This window comes from Epinephelus lanceolatus, chromosome 2 (genome assembly GCF_041903045.1).
Source record: "Epinephelus lanceolatus isolate andai-2023 chromosome 2, ASM4190304v1, whole genome shotgun sequence".
NCBI lineage: Eukaryota > Metazoa > Chordata > Actinopteri > Perciformes > Serranidae > Epinephelus > Epinephelus lanceolatus.
Window position 1 is genome coordinate 4,101,347 of NC_135735.1, and position 17,765 is coordinate 4,119,111.

General features: G+C 41.3%; 2 protein-coding genes across 4 annotated transcripts in view; both read left to right on the top strand.

Moving 5' to 3' along the window:
* Positions 1-1,302: 1,302 nt before the first annotated feature.
* tssc4 (tumor suppressing subtransferable candidate 4) lies at positions 1,303-5,077 on the top strand. 2 transcript variants are annotated; one of them, XM_033628051.2, is made up of 3 exons: positions 1,303-1,390; positions 3,111-3,198; positions 3,345-5,077. In XM_033628051.2, exons 2-3 carry the CDS (start codon positions 3,196-3,198, stop codon positions 4,338-4,340), a joined length of 999 nt encoding a protein of 332 aa, XP_033483942.2. In that variant the 5' UTR covers positions 1,303-1,390; positions 3,111-3,195; the 3' UTR covers positions 4,341-5,077. The 2 variants fall into 2 exon arrangements, with proteins under 2 accessions (XP_033483942.2, XP_033483952.2); XM_033628061.2 differs by having other exon boundaries at positions 1,355-1,889.
* Positions 5,078-10,235: 5,158 nt separating this feature from the next.
* ano9b (anoctamin 9b) overlaps positions 10,236-17,765 on the top strand; it is a 36,045-nt gene continuing 28,515 nt past the window's right edge. The window contains exons 1-4 of one of the 2 annotated variants that reach the window (XM_078173507.1): positions 10,236-10,512; positions 15,942-16,007; positions 16,963-17,085; positions 17,208-17,347. In XM_078173507.1, coding sequence (XP_078029633.1) covers positions 10,492-10,512; positions 15,942-16,007; positions 16,963-17,085; positions 17,208-17,347 — 350 coding nt within the window. In that variant the 5' untranslated portion in view covers positions 10,236-10,491. The remainder of the gene's footprint in view (positions 10,513-15,941; positions 16,008-16,962; positions 17,086-17,207; positions 17,348-17,765) is intronic. The other variant, XM_078173508.1, reaches the window with a different exon arrangement.

The window sequence follows — 17,765 nt, forward strand, 5'->3', positions numbered from 1 at the left end:
CTTAGGGACAGCTGGGAGGAGGACTTACTGGATGGTAACATTCTTACAGAAGAAAAGATTTGTATGCAAATATAAATATATAAAAGTGCAAGTGTGTTTCATAATGAGTTTCTTTCTGACTTGAAAGCCCTTAAACTCGTGAAAAATCAAAATGCAATGGAACTTTTTAGCGTTTTTACTGTAGTTGAAAATGGTTTAAAAACAAAAAAAGAAACATGTAGCCCCTAATTTATTTTTTTTATCATTCATTTTTCTTTATAAAGCTAATGTCTTGTATTTATTTAATACTCCAATAATTACTTCAATAATTCTTGGATCTAATGCAAAGATCTTAAAGCTTAAATGTTGTTTATACAATAGAAATTGTTCAATTAAAAACCAGACCAAATATTGTAAGTTACGAACTAACTAATTATTTTGTTCTGTCCCTCTGTGACAGTAATACAATTTTGTGAGGGTGAATAACTGTCCTAACACTTATGAAGTAAACTTGTTTTGTATATACATGTCTAAAATATTATGTTAAAAATATTTTCTTAGATTTTTATATTTTCAGTGTGCTTATTATTTCATATTTTGAACATTATTTCAATTTTTTGAACAATTTAAATATTTTTAAATTAATAGAATATTATGTTATTTTATGAAAGATGATGTCAAACATGACTTTCATAAAACACAAAGGGTACAGGAAGAGGAGGAGCGAAATAATCAAGGTTAACAAGGCTTTAATAGATTCGATCACAGCACCAGCTTCAGTCAAAGATGCTCCAACATCAGTCCTGGGAGGTCACAAAGGCTGCATATAATGGCACAGTCCTTGTAGCTTTAGAGTTTTTTGAATATTTAATGGCACCAATATATTCATTGAATTCATTCTTGGATATAGGAAATAATGGTTTGCATTTGTGGATGTGTTTGTGTATGTTTAGACGAACATTAGAATGTCTGACCAAAATAAATCCAAAACAAATGTGAAACAGTTTCGACTGAACGTTTACAAAATTAGCAGTCAGAATTATTTTAAATGTAACTTCTCTCCTTTTATTAGTAAGAAAAAATTTGAGATGCAAAGCCTACCTCTCTCCCCAAGGCACATTCTCCAGTATACCATTCCATAATGAAAATATGTAAAGAACTGTGACAATTTTTTAATTTTATTTATTAATAATAATAATAATAATAATAATAATAACAATACAGGAACAATTTGAAAATGCGCACATATTTATATGTTTGCTGCATTATACAAACTGTCTGTTGCAACCACATCTTGTCACCACTGGGGGGCAGCAGTAGTCTGAGTCAAACCTGAGGCACTGATGACAGAAGAAGAAGCAGACGGAAGTGTTTTGGTGAAACGTTTCCGGGTCTTGGAAACAACCATAAGGTAAAATATGGTGAATTAACTGACTGATTTCTTATTATAAAGGTTAAGTATGTGAAACGAAGTTGTAATATGTCCGCCACGAGATGTGGTTTAACGGAACCGACGCACAGCTCTTTTACCGGCGCGCATCACCACGTCAGGTAGCCGCTAGCGTCAGCATGCTAACGATTCATGCTACAGTCTGTGGTTTCATGCTGCACCACAGAAAGCTATGTCCCTCTCGCAGATTTACTTCTCACATTATGGTGTGTCTGTGATGTTGTCGCGGGAGATGTTGCGCACATCATTTCCACAACTTATTCTACTTCACCCGCGCGCTTGTGTTCAGGGTTACAGAAGCTAAACCCCATTAGCCCCGTCATAGCAGTAAGGTGCAGATTCAGAAGCAGCTCCTGTGTTCAGTGACGTTAAATCACTGTTTTTATCAATGGATTCTGGCTTTGAAGAGAGCGACACAACAGCTCCAGTTAACTGTTGGAAGTTGCTGTCTGGCTGTAAGGTAAGGTGGTGAAAATATATCAAATATTGCGTACACTTACACTGATACCGATTTTTTTAGGTTGCCTAAATACATTTTGTTGTTGATCTTATCCACAGCAGCACACTGCGGGTCATGCCGACTCACATCTTGCATATAATACACTGACTATGGATAAGAACCTCACACACCTCAACTTATAACGATCCAAACTACCTGTTCAAGTAAATATAAGTATGTGAGATGACTCAGTATCAACAGATAATCAGTAATTAAAGATTCAAATTAGACCCAAAAAAGGATTGTACATCTCTACTTTCTGTGCACTTTTTTACTTGTCTGTAGTGCTCCCCTAAGGTTAAAGCTCAAAGTGTGAGTGTTAAGGCTGAGAAGGATCATTTAAGGCAGGAGTGTCCAAACTTTTTTAAATGGGGGCCAGATTAGATAATGTAAAAAAATACCTGCAGAGCCAGCGTCTTGATGTTTCTTGCATCATGTGCTAGAAAAAAAATCACATACAAATGACAAAAATGCAACTGTTTCATCTCTAGGTAAATAAGTATTCAACTTTCCTGAAAGCAGCGGCCCTCGCACTTGAGCCTGTGGCCATGGCCCTATGTGACTATGGGGTAGCTGTGGCTCAGAGGTAGAGCGGGTTGTCCACTGACCGGAAGATTGGTGGTTCGATCAGTGGTTCGATCAGTCTCCACCTGTCGATGTCAAAATACTGATAGGGCAAGATACTGAACCCTGAATTGCTTCCAATTGCCCCATCAGTGTGAGACCTTGTGAATGGTTACTGACACCATGTAAGGTATCTTTGGCCACCAGTGTGTGAATGGGTGAATGTGATGTAGTGTGAAAGAGCTTTGAGTGGTTGGAAGACTAGAAAGGCGCTACACAAGTGCAGTCAATTTACCAGGTCTGCTATCTAGAAGGAAATATCCAGTCTAGGGTAATTCCTCATGTGCTTGTTTACTGTCTGTTTATGAACGCACATTAGTTCCGCCTGCAAACTGTGTGACTGTCCTGCCATTGTGAGGTCAAACAAAAAAAATTAAAGTGATCTGTGATTAACCAACATTGTGTTAATCATACAGTGTTGGAAGACATGCAGAGGGCCGCTAAAATCTGTCTGCACACCACACTTGGTGGAACTTAGACAAGAGTTAAAAGCTGTGTAATTCAGTCTTCGGTGTTTGGTTTGTTGAAATGATTTCATGTTCTTGCTTTAAATTTCAGACTGATCAACCCCAGAGTGGCAGTGTGAGCCAGTGAGTCTGCAGACCAACAAAGACAACATGGAGGCTACAACAGGAGCACAAACATGGTACGCACATATATTTCATCAGATTTATAGAGCTGTGTGTAAGCCTGGTTCTGTTTTATAAATTGCATATGCACATAGGGACGTTTCTGTATCACTGCGATTTGGTGGTGTATACTTATGTATGTACCCTCTTCTTCTCTCACCAGGTTATCGATTTAGCTGAGCTGATGAGCCTTGTTAAAATGTGTGATCAGAAAAATGGCAGTGACCGCAGCGAGAAGATAAACAACAATGATGATGTAGACGAGCTGTCAGCCAGTGATGAATCAGAGCCTGAGGAGGGACTCCTCACTGCTCCCTTTGACCCAGAGCTGGATGATGATGACGATGATGGCGAGGAGGTTCAGATCTCTGCTCCAGCTGTTGGACTTGGAGCTCTGAGTGCCTTCAGTCTGAAAGGAGGGAGCTCTGCTTTCTCAGACCGCAGCCACAGCATCTTTGAATGCCTGGACAGTGTTTCCCGGCTGGCCTCCTCCTCCGCTCTGAGCCAGGAGAAAGCTACAGATGGGGTGTTTGCTCGGCCTCTTCCTCCACCTCCCAGCAGGAAGACGAGCCATCCTCCGCCCAGCAGCCCCACACCAGCAAAGAAGAGAGGAGTCCCGGACTACCTGGTGCACCCTGAGCGCTGGACCCACTACAGTCTGGAAGATGTGGAAGAGACCAGCGATCAGGGCAACAGCAGGGCGGCTCACCACTTCCTGTCCAGTCTGCAGCAGAGGAAGGAGCCGCAGGAGAGCAGGAGTGATTCCTCCTGTGACATTGAGCAGAAGATGATCTTCTCCAAACCCAGCAGGCTGCTGAAGGGACAACCTGCTGATCAGCCGTCGGCTGTCAGAGGCAAAGAGAAGGAAACACGCCTCAGTCATCTGGAGGAGGAGGATGAAAGGGAGGTGGGCAGGGAGAAAGAGAAGGCTGGAGAAAGGAGGACAGACCAGAATGTAGAAGAGGCTGAGGACAGAGCAAGAGATGCGGACAAAGACATGAGGGGAGATGTGGGTCAACCAGAGGACGAGAAACGAATGCAGAGAGAGAAAGATGAGGAGGAGGCGGAGAAGATAGAAGAGCTCAACCCCACGTTTACCTCCTTCAAGAAGAGCAAGCGTAAGAACTACAGGAAGAGCACAGGGCAGGAGGACAACTGATCAGCTCTCAAACACCTCATCTGGTCTCAGACACCAGACGAGTAACTCAGCAGCAGGCTCAGAGACTGTTTGCTTCCCTCTCTAGTACAAAGTTGCCTGTGTCACCTCCAACCCACACCCAGCTCCCCCAGAAACATTTAAAAAAGTCAGCTGGAGGAGTGTTTTCCCCCTACTCATGGAGCTAACGTTAGCTTCACTGGCTAGCTGCAGTGTCAGTTTTCATTTGCAGCATCAACAGTCGTCAGTGAGAAGTGAAAAGTTGGTCCTGTGTGAAATCAGAGACGCACTGTTGAAAATAATGATACATTTTGATGGTAAATCTGCTGTTGTGATTGTAAACTGTAAATGTGCTGAAAATTAAAGATTACGGGTTAGCAACAGTAAGTGAGGGGCGAGGCTTAGGGATTGTCAGTGTCATCCAAATCAACCTGAAAGATAGATGTGAAAATGTTTTTAGATTTTGAATAAAAGACAACATGAGGACAGTGAGTGTCACATCCTGTTTACCCTCAGCTGTTCACACTGGGGAGGGAAATTAGAACCAGTGTGGGAATTTGAACCTGTCGCTATTTCTCCTTATTTCATTTTTCTTGTTTTAGTTTAGATCTAGCAGGTGAACGTTTTGTGCAAACTGAAAATAATAACTGTCCTCACCACCATCTTGAAGGAGTTTTCTTAAAAATAAACAAAAGTTGTTTATATTCAGTGTTTGTCATTAAAGCGCACTGTGTGAATCATCAAGGTCTAACAAGTATGTTTAATGTATCTCTATCCTATAAAGCCCAATATCACAAATATCACTTTGCCTCACAGGGCTTTACAGCATACGACATCCCTCTGTCCTTAGAACCCTCACAGCTGATAAGGAAAAATTCCCCAAAAAAACGTTTAACGGGGGAAAAAATGGTAGAAACCTCAGGAAGAGCAACTGAGGAGGGATCCCTCTTCCAGGACGGACAGACGTGCAATAGATGTCGTACAGAACAGATCAACATAAATTAACAGTAATCCGTATGACACAATGAGACAGAAAGAGACACACAGCAAGCACTAATGACAATAGCTACAACATTAATTTTAGTAATAATATACTGGTAACAGTCGTTGTGGTACAATGTGTTGTTATATATTAACTAGTCCATCCCAATTGGTAGCTTTGTCACCTTCTACCTATGCCAGTCCTCAATGCCTATGTGCAGTTTCACATAGATTGACCACGTCAGTGAGTAAAAAAACGTGGGACAGACAGAATGACTGACTGACAGAATGACACACTGACAGTTTCCGTGATTATGTACAGCATACCATACCATGACTTAGTCATACCACAAATTAGAAAACACCAACATTGGTCCACAGGGGGAGCCACAGCGATCGGTCACATTTTAGCCATTTTGAAGCATTTTTCTGTTGTTATAGCGCCACCCAGTTACCAATTAGAGTTAAATTTCTCCAGTCACCTTGAGGCATCCTGTTCTACATATCTACCAAGTTTAGTAAAAATCCATATGACTATTAGGCCGAGATAAGAAATGAGCTCTCTAGCGCCCCCATTTTGTTTGATGGGGTCAATAATGGAGGGGTCCCCTCAGATTATGTGTGGTCATATGCCTACAACGTTGTGTGGTGATGGGTGAAACCCTTGAGATGTTATACACCTTTATGTGATGAGCCACGCCCTCCGCAATATTCATTGCCTTATAGGAGCTCAGTTTTAGTAAGTTTTCCAACTTTTGCCAAGAGGGAACTTTAGATATTGGTCCCTAGATTATGTTCACCCAGTTTCATGCAGATCGCTCAAACTTCCTAGGAAGAGATCCATTTGAAGTGTTTTTCAAAAAATTCAAAATGGTGGAAAATCTATATAAGCGGAAGTTATGGGTTCTTGAGGCAAATGTGTTCCTCATGAGGAGAGGCATCTCTGTGCAAAGTTTCATGTCTCTACGACATACGGGGCATGAGATATGCCCATTCAAAGTTTGCACTTTCAATTGGTTGCTATAGCGCCCCCCTTTGGCCAATTGATGTAATATTGCTTCATTGGCATCCTCCCATGACCCTCTACCACTGTGCCAAATTTCACATGGATTGACCAAGTCAGTGAGGAGAAAAACGTGGAACAGACACACACACAGAGTTTTCATCATTATATAGTAAGATATATGACATATGATATAACCACACGTCACACTATCCAGGCACCACTGCAATAGAAGTTAACCTGAGAGACAGTGGAGCACAAAGGCTCCGGAGAAGAAGCCGAGTTAGTGACATGCAGTAGGACGTGAGAGAGAAGGAGAGAAGGTGTCCGGTGTATTATAGGGGGTCCTCCGGCAGACTAGGCCTAAGTCAGCCTAACTAGGGGCTGGTACAGGGCAAGCCTGAGCCAGCCCTAACTATAAGCTTTATCAAAGAGGAAAGTCTTAAGTCTAGTCTTAAATGTGGAGAAGGTGTCTGCCTCCCGGACCGCAACAGGAAGTGATCTACTTTTAGATACTTTAGGGACCACGAGTAACCCTGCATTCTCGGAGCGCAGTGTTCTGGTGGGATAATATGGCACTATGAGCTCTCTAAGATGTGACGGAGGATTTTACAGGGAGCCAATGCAGAGAAGCTAAAACAGGAGATCTTTTTTCTTGGTTCCCTTCAGTACACATGCCGCTGCATTCTGGATCAGCTGGAGTGTTTCCAAAGACTTGTTTGAGCCACCTGATAATAGGGAATTATGGTAATCCCGCCTAGAGGTAACATATGCATGGACCATATTTTCATAAAACATATGCAAAGAAAAACTGCAGTCTTCTTTATCTCAGTGTTTGTTGATACACCTGTGCACCAGTGGAATGATGTAAGACCATTGGCAGGACTGTGTATGGCGTCATCTGTGTGCGAGAACAAGATAATCAACCACTGACACACAGGGTGCATTTTAATAATGAATAAACCAGTAATCATAAAAATATAAATGTATAAATAGAATTACATTTGAAAACATTTCCCTTTGTTACATTTAAAAAGAGCACAACATCTGAGCCCATTCTGGCAGGTGTACCTAATAAAGTGAACACTGTGAGACAGCTACAGCTGGTTGCACTGGGACAGTACCAGCATGCTGTGGGTTGTCCTGTGCGCCTTTTAAATGCAAAAACTCCTTATCAACAATTAAAGTTTGGCCCAGATCTGCTGCTGCTGCTGCTGCTGCTTTGGTTAAGTGTCTCTAATCAGTCCCTGTTTGCATATCACACACACATCAGTTACTGCACTCTCACTCAGCAGCTGTTGCTTTATAGAGGCAGTTTGCATCATGGCGTCAGAGGACGATCAGGTTATCGACACTGTGAAGTCTTCTCATTTATCTATTGTGTTAGGACACAGGAAAATGATGCCGTGACCTTTGACCTCGTGCTGCATTCATGTCAGATGGGATTAAAACCCTCTGCTGTTTGCTGACATGGTTACAAACACATAACAAGGCATAAAGTGGATTTCCTCCATAAAAACAGACCTGTTGCTTTCTAATAACTCAAACAAAGTGTGAGGTGTGTTCAGGTACAGCTTCCAGAAAGCAGCTTTGTTGAAAAAACTGATCCTTCCTGACCTGGATGATGTAAACACTCCTGCTCCAGGTGTTACCGCGGATCACTGAGTGAATCTGCTTCATGGAACAAACACAGCGTCTCAGTGACTGCATGTCGAGGTGTTTTCTAAGTGATGGAAGGTGATGAAAGCTGGTTTCATGTCGTGAGATGTTCACTGCATGAGCGTCATTCAGACGATCACACTGTTACTGATGAAGTATAAATACAGCTGGTAGCCTGTAAAGTTGCGTTCAAAGTTATGTTGTAGGTAAAGATTTTTCTTTGACAAGTGACATTCAAGAGAACATTAACAGTTTAGCGCATCTGCATACGGAGAAATTCTGGATTTGCAAAGCCTTCTACATTTCTGCAAACCCTGTTAACATTTGCACATTTCAAAAGTGTATCAACATTTCTAAGGGAACACAGTTTATGAGCTGGTTGTGTCATCGGGAGGTGGAGGGGATGTATGGAGTTAGATTTGTGTCTTTTTTACATGCGAGAAAATAAATGATATGAGAGAAAAAAAATATTTGAGAGAAAAAGTTTTCACACTGATAGCAAAAAATAATAATATTTGACTTGAAAAACTTTATTTTACTCTCAAATATTATTTTTTTGCTATCAGTGTGAAACATTTTCTCTCAAAAATAAAATTTCTCTCAAAACATTTTTCTTCTCTCTCTCAAAACCTAAGTCTTTGCTCTTGTGTCAGGATTTTGCTTTCGCTGCGAAAATAATGTCATGAGCGGGGCCACATTCCTATTGGCCAGTCTCAATCGAATTGACAGCTGGGTGAGGATCGTCTTGGGAGTCAAATTCAACTGAATCATTCATCCACCATCCACCGGCATAGATGCGGCATAGAAATGTTATTTGGGAGCGGAGACTCCAATGTTTGGGTAAGATGATGACACAGATGATGAATAATAGCAAAAAAAAAAAAAATATTGGAGAGTAAAAAAAAGTTTTTTGAGAGAGAGTTTTTTTTTTCTCTCGGAAATAATTTTTTAAATCTCTTTTTTTTATATTCTATGACAAAATACTTTCTCTCAAAACTTTTTTTTGTCTCAAATATTATTATTTTTTTGCTATCAGTGTGAAAACATTTTTCTCAAATATTTTTTTTCTCTCATATCATTTATTTTCTCGCATGTAATAAAGACACAAATCTAACTCCATAGACAGGCAGCATAACATAAGGTTACAAACAGACGACGTAGAACGAAAATACAAAATAAAAGATATACAGCTGTAAAATAAGCAATATAAAAGGAAGAAAAGCCAAAAAGTATGTTAACATATGCTAGAGGTGAACCATAAACAAATGACAACTATACATGATTACAAAGACCAGCTAAAATACACTGTGACATTGGCATATAGGAGACTGTGTACAATCTGAGAGGAACCAATGAGAGCAACTTTAAGTCCTTCTGCAGAAGATTCCACATACAAGGAGCTGCAGACATACAGTAATGCTCACCTGTCAAACTCTGTTCAAACTCTCGTGCCAGACAATGAAAACATGTTCAGTGAAAGGAGGAGGACACAAATCTAACTCCATACTACCTGTCTCAGCCAGGACACTCTTGAAAATAGTTTTTCTGGTTAAATAAAGGTTAAATTAAAAAAATATATATATATATGCCAAGGAGTTCAGTGGAATAAAGGAATCTATAGATAATAAAAGAAGTTAATAGATTGACTATCAATAAAAGAGATTTTAAAAATACAAAAGTTACAAAAATACTAAAAGGTTTCTGTAATATTACAGACTGGCACACAATACTATAAGTCATGATTTTATGGCACCTGGTAGTCTAAAGACATGCAGGTTTCACTTCAGGAAAAGTGTCCCATTTTACCTGAATGTATTAAGTACTCACTTAAAACCCTTTCCCATAAAAAGTTAAGTGAAACCATTCTCGCTGTTATACTCTTACTGTTCCAGCTGCAGAACTCGTATTACCACAATGAGGAAATCAACATGCCACATGGCTTTTAATGGGAACTTCTGGGACCAGTGATTTCTTTAACCCTTCCCAGTTATGTCAGGCCAATCTAAATGATTGTTGTCATGTAGAGCACATCTGTATTAACATGCATGAACATATAAGGTGACTGGCTGCAAATGTTTAAAGAGCTCAAGATGTAAAACCTTATTTGACCCACTTTACCTGACTCACCTGTTCCACTCACCTGACTCCATCATACATAATGTATTTCCCATTTTTCACACGGAACGTGAACGCAACATGGTCCTGTCTCCTCTTGGTGTGTGACGTCAGCGGCTGCAGGTGAAAAGGCACACCTTTACCTGAGACTTTACCTGTACGCGCGCGTACAGACAGGGTTCAGCAGTGACCTGTCGATATGCGGAAGTGAAGCGAGGCTCAGAGTTATTGATCAGGTCCATGTTTAATGTTTCTTCTTTTGATTGGTTGGTTTTAATGATGTCGGAATGTTAATGAGGCCCGGCACAGCTGCGCGAGGGAACATGTACCGGTATTTTCCCCTGGGAAGTATTTCTCTGTGACCGAACTTCACATCAACACCGGAACGACTTCAACATGTTCTTCAAGTCACCCGAGGTAAACACTGAGCTGAGTCTGGTCCTGGGTCCGTCTATGTGCTGGGGTCCTGCAGGCAGCTGTGTGTGCTGTGTGTGTGAATGTGGAGCTTCCAGCTGACAGTGAAGCTAACACAAGTTTACAGTTTACAGGTGTTGTTTGCTTTATGCGTTATACACATAGACTGGTTAAACTCCACAACAGTTAGAGTCACGTGTTGCTCTGCAGCCTGCGGCTTACAGGCAAAACAGTGTGATGCACTCAGCTGTGACAGTAAACAGTCTGGAGATGTATGTAAATGTAGGAATGCTGCTTTAATGTACATGGATGTATCTGTTTGGGTAAAATAATATTTTGTCTCACACAGCAGGAAACACACAATGAACGTTCAGTTCAGTTAAAGAGTTGTAAAGAGTAAGAATATTTCATGTGAGATGCTTGAAAACTCCACAAACATGTATTTATTTTTTATTTTTTTAAATCTTTTAAAGGTCCAGTGTGTTGGATTTAGAGGGATATATTGGTAGAAATAATATAATAATTCAACTCACCTTAAAAACAAGAATTGCTGTGTTTTTATTAGTGTTGGTCGGCCCTCCGACCATTTTCTAACTCAAAATGAAAATTGTTTTTAATTTACACTGGAGTTTATTCTGTACTTTTAATGTAATTTGATGCCAGAGCGCATAAAAAGCATCAAGATGGAGCCTGTTTATTAAAAAAGTGTGAGGGAGGGATCCACCTGGAGCCCTCCACAGTGTCTCAAGCGAAACCCCGAATGTCCTCAAATCCTTGAAACATCCCTGCGTACTCCTGACGTATGCAGGGCTGCTGCGACTGGCCCCTGTCTTTTTGAAAACGTGGTCTCTGGGCAAAGCAAGTTGAATATCGCTGCCTTAGAATGAGCCATTTATATCTTCATAGGGAGCAGGTCCTCGTTTAAGTAAGTAAGTAAGTAAACTTTATTTATATAGCACCTTTCACAGGTAAAAACCAAGTGCTTCACAATAAATTAAAACAACGACAAAACATATGAGCAAAGGTGCATAGATTTAGACAACCAAAAAACCCACATTTAACCAAATGCTTGTTTAAATAAAAGAGTCTTCAAATGCTTTTTTTAAGGCGATGACCATGTTGCACTGCCGTGTTTCTACAGTTTCCCAGAACGGAAAAAACAAACACTTGCTCCAGAGAGGGCCATTCACTTTTCTTTCAACTGCCTTACTGTAGTTAGCTGCCCACTGCAACCAGAGCAGCTGTTTTTTTTAAATGTTAAACTGCTTTATTCAGTGTTTTTACCATTTGTGTTGGAGAGAAGGAGAATAATTATCTCCAGATAATTTTAATCCCACTAAAAACCTCATGACCTTCTGGTTCTTAAGTTATCAGAGATAAAATGTGATCACACATCAGCAGGTGCTGGGCTCCGACATGTCTCTGACATGCCAACCAGCTTCAGAGAGACACTGATTTTTAATGTGAAGCTGCTTTATTCAGTGTTTTACCAGCTTTATCACCTGGCCCGTTTGTTTTTGATTTGGCTCCTGCTGAAAAGCTCTTTAACTACACTGAAGAAATTCTGACCAGGAGAATTTTCCACTGGTTGCGATCAGCACTACTCACAGCCTCTCAGCCTTTGTCAGTTAGAGGGGAATCACGTGCAGTCAGAGGTGCAGTACACTTTCAGTGTCTCTGCTGAGGTTTCATCACCTGAAAGGAACAAACAGGTTTTTGTGAGTCGATTCTCAACAGTTTCAGTGACGTTTAATCCTGAAGCAGTTCCAAAATATCTGTAGCAAATGTCCTGTTTCTACTTTACATCGGTGTCTGACCCCAGATGTGATATTTCATACTTTTGCTTCATAAAGTTTGTGGTGAAATAAGTAGATTAAAGATGCAGCAAATGGTTACTGTCATTATTAACGTGCTGATTATTTTGGTCTATAAAATGTCATAAGACAGTGACAAGTGATGATCACAACTTTTAAAAGCCAGAAGTGAGATTTTCAAATGTCTTGTTGAGTCCAGCAGTCCAAAATTAACCAGGTTAATGTCATAGAAGACTAAGGGACTGTTCTTTATTTATCAGAGGAGCAGGTGATAACCCTCCCTCCACCATGAATTAGTTATTAGATTTTTAAACCTTTCCCTTTGATGTTTGAAAGTTAAAAGTTGAAGATGAAATCCTGGAGTTGCTCGTCCTGCTGGTTAGTTTGAGCAAACAGTTTTAGTTTTGGCCAAATTTTAAATGAGACGGAAAATGAGGTGATTTTTGATGAAATATCTATTTATCTATCTATTTTAAGGTCCGATTTTCTTTTTTCTAAGTGACGCATTCGCCCCACATAATGTGTTCAAGCGACACATTCTCACTCTGACCTCATCACGTATTGATGTTTGCTCATGGACTCTCCACGTCCAGAAACTTCTCTTACTGTCATCTTTCAAAATACACTTCTGTTTTCACAGGAAATGTACAGATTGCATACAGTCTCTTTCAAAATAAAAGCACTACGTCGGTACAACACCGCAAACTGATGTTTTTTTCCTTCAACACAACACATAGCGTTTAGGTTTAGGTAAAAAAGAACAGTATTTGGCTTTAAATTCTTACAGGACATGAACACAGCTCTCCTGGTTGATAGTTGGTTTTTGTTGGACCCGCCCACCCTACTCGCAATTTCGCCACCTTAACTTTCAGTCTTGTCCTGTCGCGTTTTCCCCTGACGCCGCTGACCAGTTGCGTATCATGCCGTCATTGAAGGACGGCTTTTTCGTTAGCGTCGAGCACAGGAAGTCACTGTCCAAGCATCAGATTTTGACGACATCGGAGTGAGACCGGGATGAGGCCAAAATAAAAAACACCAGTCCCCCTAAGAGCTTAAAAATTATTTGACTTGCTTCTTCCTTTCTGCACCCCCCCTCCCCCTCATAAATAACAAACAGACCCCAAAGAGACATGAAATATTCAGCTGAACCAAAGAATGTGTCAACCATTGTTTAAACAATGAATCAGACATCAAAATTGTTTGTGGAGTAAATTTCAGTTGACCAACAAACTGATTGATCAGATACTGAGTGTGAAAATCAGGCTGTGTGTGTGTGTGTGTGTGTGTGTGGGGGGGGGGGTTCAGTGGGTCAGAAGTGAAACCTGTTTATCACTTGGAGCAGTGGAGGTTACGCCCATGTGGAAGGTTCACTGTGGTATCTCGATCCTTTATCTCTCTGCTCTCCAGGAATAGAAACTAAGCTTATCGGTCGACCTGTCTATGCTGTAAATACTGTGAGGGCACTGACAGGTGTAAGCCGAGTTTCGCAGAACAAGGTGGAGTGTGAAGGTGGAAGACCACAGGAGACAACAGACATGAGAGGCTGAGCATGTCGGGCAGGTCCGGACCTGCAGGCTGCTGAACGTCTGTTAGAGAGGAGCACACAGATTCTGAGCTGCTGCAGCAGCGGCTCATCAGAGCTGTGAAAACATGTTATTTAGAAGAATCATAAACAACCAGAAGGATTAATGAAGATTTATCAGACTTATCAGTAGTGATTACAGATCTTTTCACATACGCCACTCACAGAGTCCAGTTTATATGGTCCTCCTGATCAAAGTAATGCAGTCTGATACAACAGGCGTGACATAAATCCTCCCCTCATGAGGGCTGTAAAGTTATAAACAGTTTGTGTTCATGATCATTTCAGAGGAAGTATTTTGTGCTGCTGTTAAACTGCATCGTGTTTACTGTTAGCCTAACATCACTGATAGAAAAATTAACTGATATGTGAATCATTTTTCAAAAGCGTTTATGTTAAAGGTGTAGTGTGTGGAATTTATTGGCATTTGGCGTTGAGGTTGCAGATTGCAGCCAACCGTGTAAAGTTCAGTTCAGACCAAAGATTCACGATGAAACAAAATCGTTTTAGAACGTCAGCTGGTCAAACTGCTGGCGGCTGGTTTTAGAACGTAAAGCACGTCACCTGTTTCAACAGCCAATCAGCTTGTAGTGACGTCCACTGGTCAAGTCAAAATGACCGCCGAGCCCTCTGTTTCCGTCCTCACGGTGTGCCGTGTCAGACGGTGGGTCACTGCTGCTGCTGGCTGTATGTGCTTATGCCCCGCCCACACACACATTCTCATTGACTGATGAATTGGTGCTGGTTATTTATATTATTGTGGCGTATTGATTATGAATACAGTCCATCTGATGCTGGTTTTGTTTCATCAGTGTAGCCAGTATCTCACTATCACTATCCTCATTCAGATTTTAAGAAGCTACATTCAGCCACAAAATAAGTCTGAAAAGCTGCAAATCAGAACGAAGTACAGAGAGTTTTTGACTAGAGATGATACACCGTCTCATGGTGGTCACTTCCTCATTCAGATTTTAAGAAGCTACAAATTATATTCAGCCACAAAATAAGTCTGTCTTTCTTAAGCACAGTTCAGACAAAAAGATTTGCGATGAGACGAGTTGAAACATGCGACTACTTACAATGTGCCGTTCTGCAACTTTGTAAAAACCTGCTGGTTCACACCAAGTCAATTAGATTGACGGTGCATCATCTCTAGTCAACAACTCTCTGTGCTTCTGATCTGTAACGCTGACAGGAAGTGACCACCATGAGACGGCGTATCATCTCTAGTCAACAACTCTCTGTGCTTCTGATCTGTAACGTTGACAGGAAGTGACCGCCATGAGACGGCGTATCATCTCTAGTCAACAACTCTCTGTGCTTCTGATCTGTAACGTTGACAGGAAGTGACCACCATGAGATGGTGTATCATCTCTAGTCAACAACTCTCTGTGCTTCTGATCTGTAACGTTGACAGGAAGTGACCGCCACGAGACGGTGTATCATCTCTAGTCAACAACTCTCTGTGCCTCTGATCTGTAACGTTGACAGGAAGTGACCACCATGAGACGGTGTATCATCTCTAGTCAACAACTCTCTGTGCTTCCGTCCTGATTTGCAGCTTTTCAGACTTATTTTGTGGCTGAATATAATTTGTAGCTTCTTAAAATCTGAATGAGGATAGTGATAGTGAGATACTGGCTACAGTGATGAAACAAAACCAGCATCAGATGGACTGTATTCATAATCAATACGCCACAATAATATAAATAACCAGCACCAATGGATGAAACATTCTAAAACAGTTTTATCTTGTTGTGTGAGACTCCAGATGAGACCATAGTAGTCAAACACCTGAGTGACCTGAACTGATCAGCAGTGTGTTTTATTTATTAGGAATTTATATTTTCATTTCTAGGTGGAAGAATGTGTTATTTTTATCTGGCAAAAGTTATCGTTTCACTTTAACTGAATGTTCTGAACACATCTGGATTTAAATAGTTATCTGTAATATGACACTGTGAAGTCAGTGTGGTAAACACCTTATCTGTGTGTGTGTGTGTGTGTGTGTGTGTGTGTGTGTGTGTGTGTTAAAGGAAAGCTTTGAGCTGTGGGAACGACCAAAGGACGGTTACGCCAGTGAGCCTTTACTTCCTTCAGTGGTAAGAACCCACGTCTCTGAACTTTTCATACATGAACAAGGTAACTAGACCTCATCATCAGGAACATGCAAACAGAATATATCTGCTGGTATGAGAGGATCCTTTGACTCTGTGTCTGACAGATAAACCTGCCTGTCGTCACACATGAACAGACTGTTTTATCTTTAAGTCCCTGCATCACAGTGAGCTCGTTCAGCTCAGCCGTCTCATTTGCACCTTGTATCTAGCCGAATGGGTCTGTCAGGTGTGCTCACTGCTGTAACACAAGCTGGGTTTTATTTTGCTGATGATAATCTGGAATGTGGATCTACATCGACTGTATCAGCACCTGGTGCAGCACCACAGGTGTTACTGAGCGCTGGTGTAGTGGCATGAACCTGCTTCCTGGGACAGAGCTCAGCTGACTTACTGGATGAGGGGAGACTAGTTTGCTAACTAAAAAGATACAGCAGGTGTGTAGTTGTTGCAGGGCAGTTATCACCTGCATCAGTGTTGGACCGCTGAGAATATTATTTCTCTTTCAGTGTGTCACAGATGAAGAAGGGCATGTAGCTCGAAATATCACCTCAGTGGTAAATTAATTAAACATTTATGGGACCATAGTCTAGTGTGCAGGCTCTCTTGTCCAGCATCTAGTTTTTTATCTTCTGGATGTGCTTGTGGGAACTGTTGGTCTTTCAACGTGTCAGACATCACAGACTGATGATGTCTAACAGTAAAAGAGGGTTTCACACAGAGTTTGACACATTGTGAAAACACACTGAATAAAAATATAAATGCAGCACTTTTGTTTTTGAACAAACTGAATTGACCATAAAACAAAACAATGCGCCATTCGCAGCACCATCTTGATGTCTGTCTGTGATGTAATGTGTTTTGTTTTTTGTGGTATAAAACTTCTTTGAGCTGCTTAACAATGGAAACATGTCTCTGGGGCTGTTTTGTTTTTCAACAGTCCAACCAGAGGACATTTGACTACATACTGGTGGCCCACAAGGTGGAAGATGAAATGGACCAGAAGGCTCAGAGACGGAGAGCCTTTCTCGGGGAGCTAGAGAGGAAAAATATCACCGTCACTGTGAGTCACACGTTTCTTCAAATCACCCTGACCTGACACGTTATGTAATGAAGGGGAATGACTGTATGAATCAGAGAGGACAGAGTTTCCTTTAATGCGTGTGTTGTTTTTTGTGTTATTAGAAGGTCGACCATGATGACAAAGTGTTTTACGGCATCCGTGCTCCCAATGAGATATTTAAAGACTACCAGTACCTGCTCAAAGTCTCTGACTCCTGCAACTGGTGTGGAGATGTGAGGGGCTCCGTCACCCAGGCTACCAGGTAATGCTTGCTGCTTTCTTTGGAGCTGAACCCACTGATCATTAAACACAACCCTCCAGCTCCAGTCATTGTTGTATGTCTCCTAAGCCCCGTTTCCACCAAACCCTTTCAGTCCAGTCCCTTTGGAACCAGCAGTAAGCCTTCAGACATGGTACCTAGACCCTCGGTCTGTTCAGAAAGTCCTCTTAAATGTGGGTGGGGTTGTTGTCACTCACTGCTCCGTCCAGCACTCGCTGTATTTCCTCATCAGCGGTGACACAGATGGAAGTCTGCACCTGGTTTATCGTCCACAGAACGAGGCTGCACGCCCACATTTTCACAACAAAATAGAACAGGCTGCAGTGAGAGTCTCTCTTCATGGGATATTTAAAAATAGCAGCTTTGTGCATTTAGTCCTTCTCAGGCAAGCTCAGGGGTT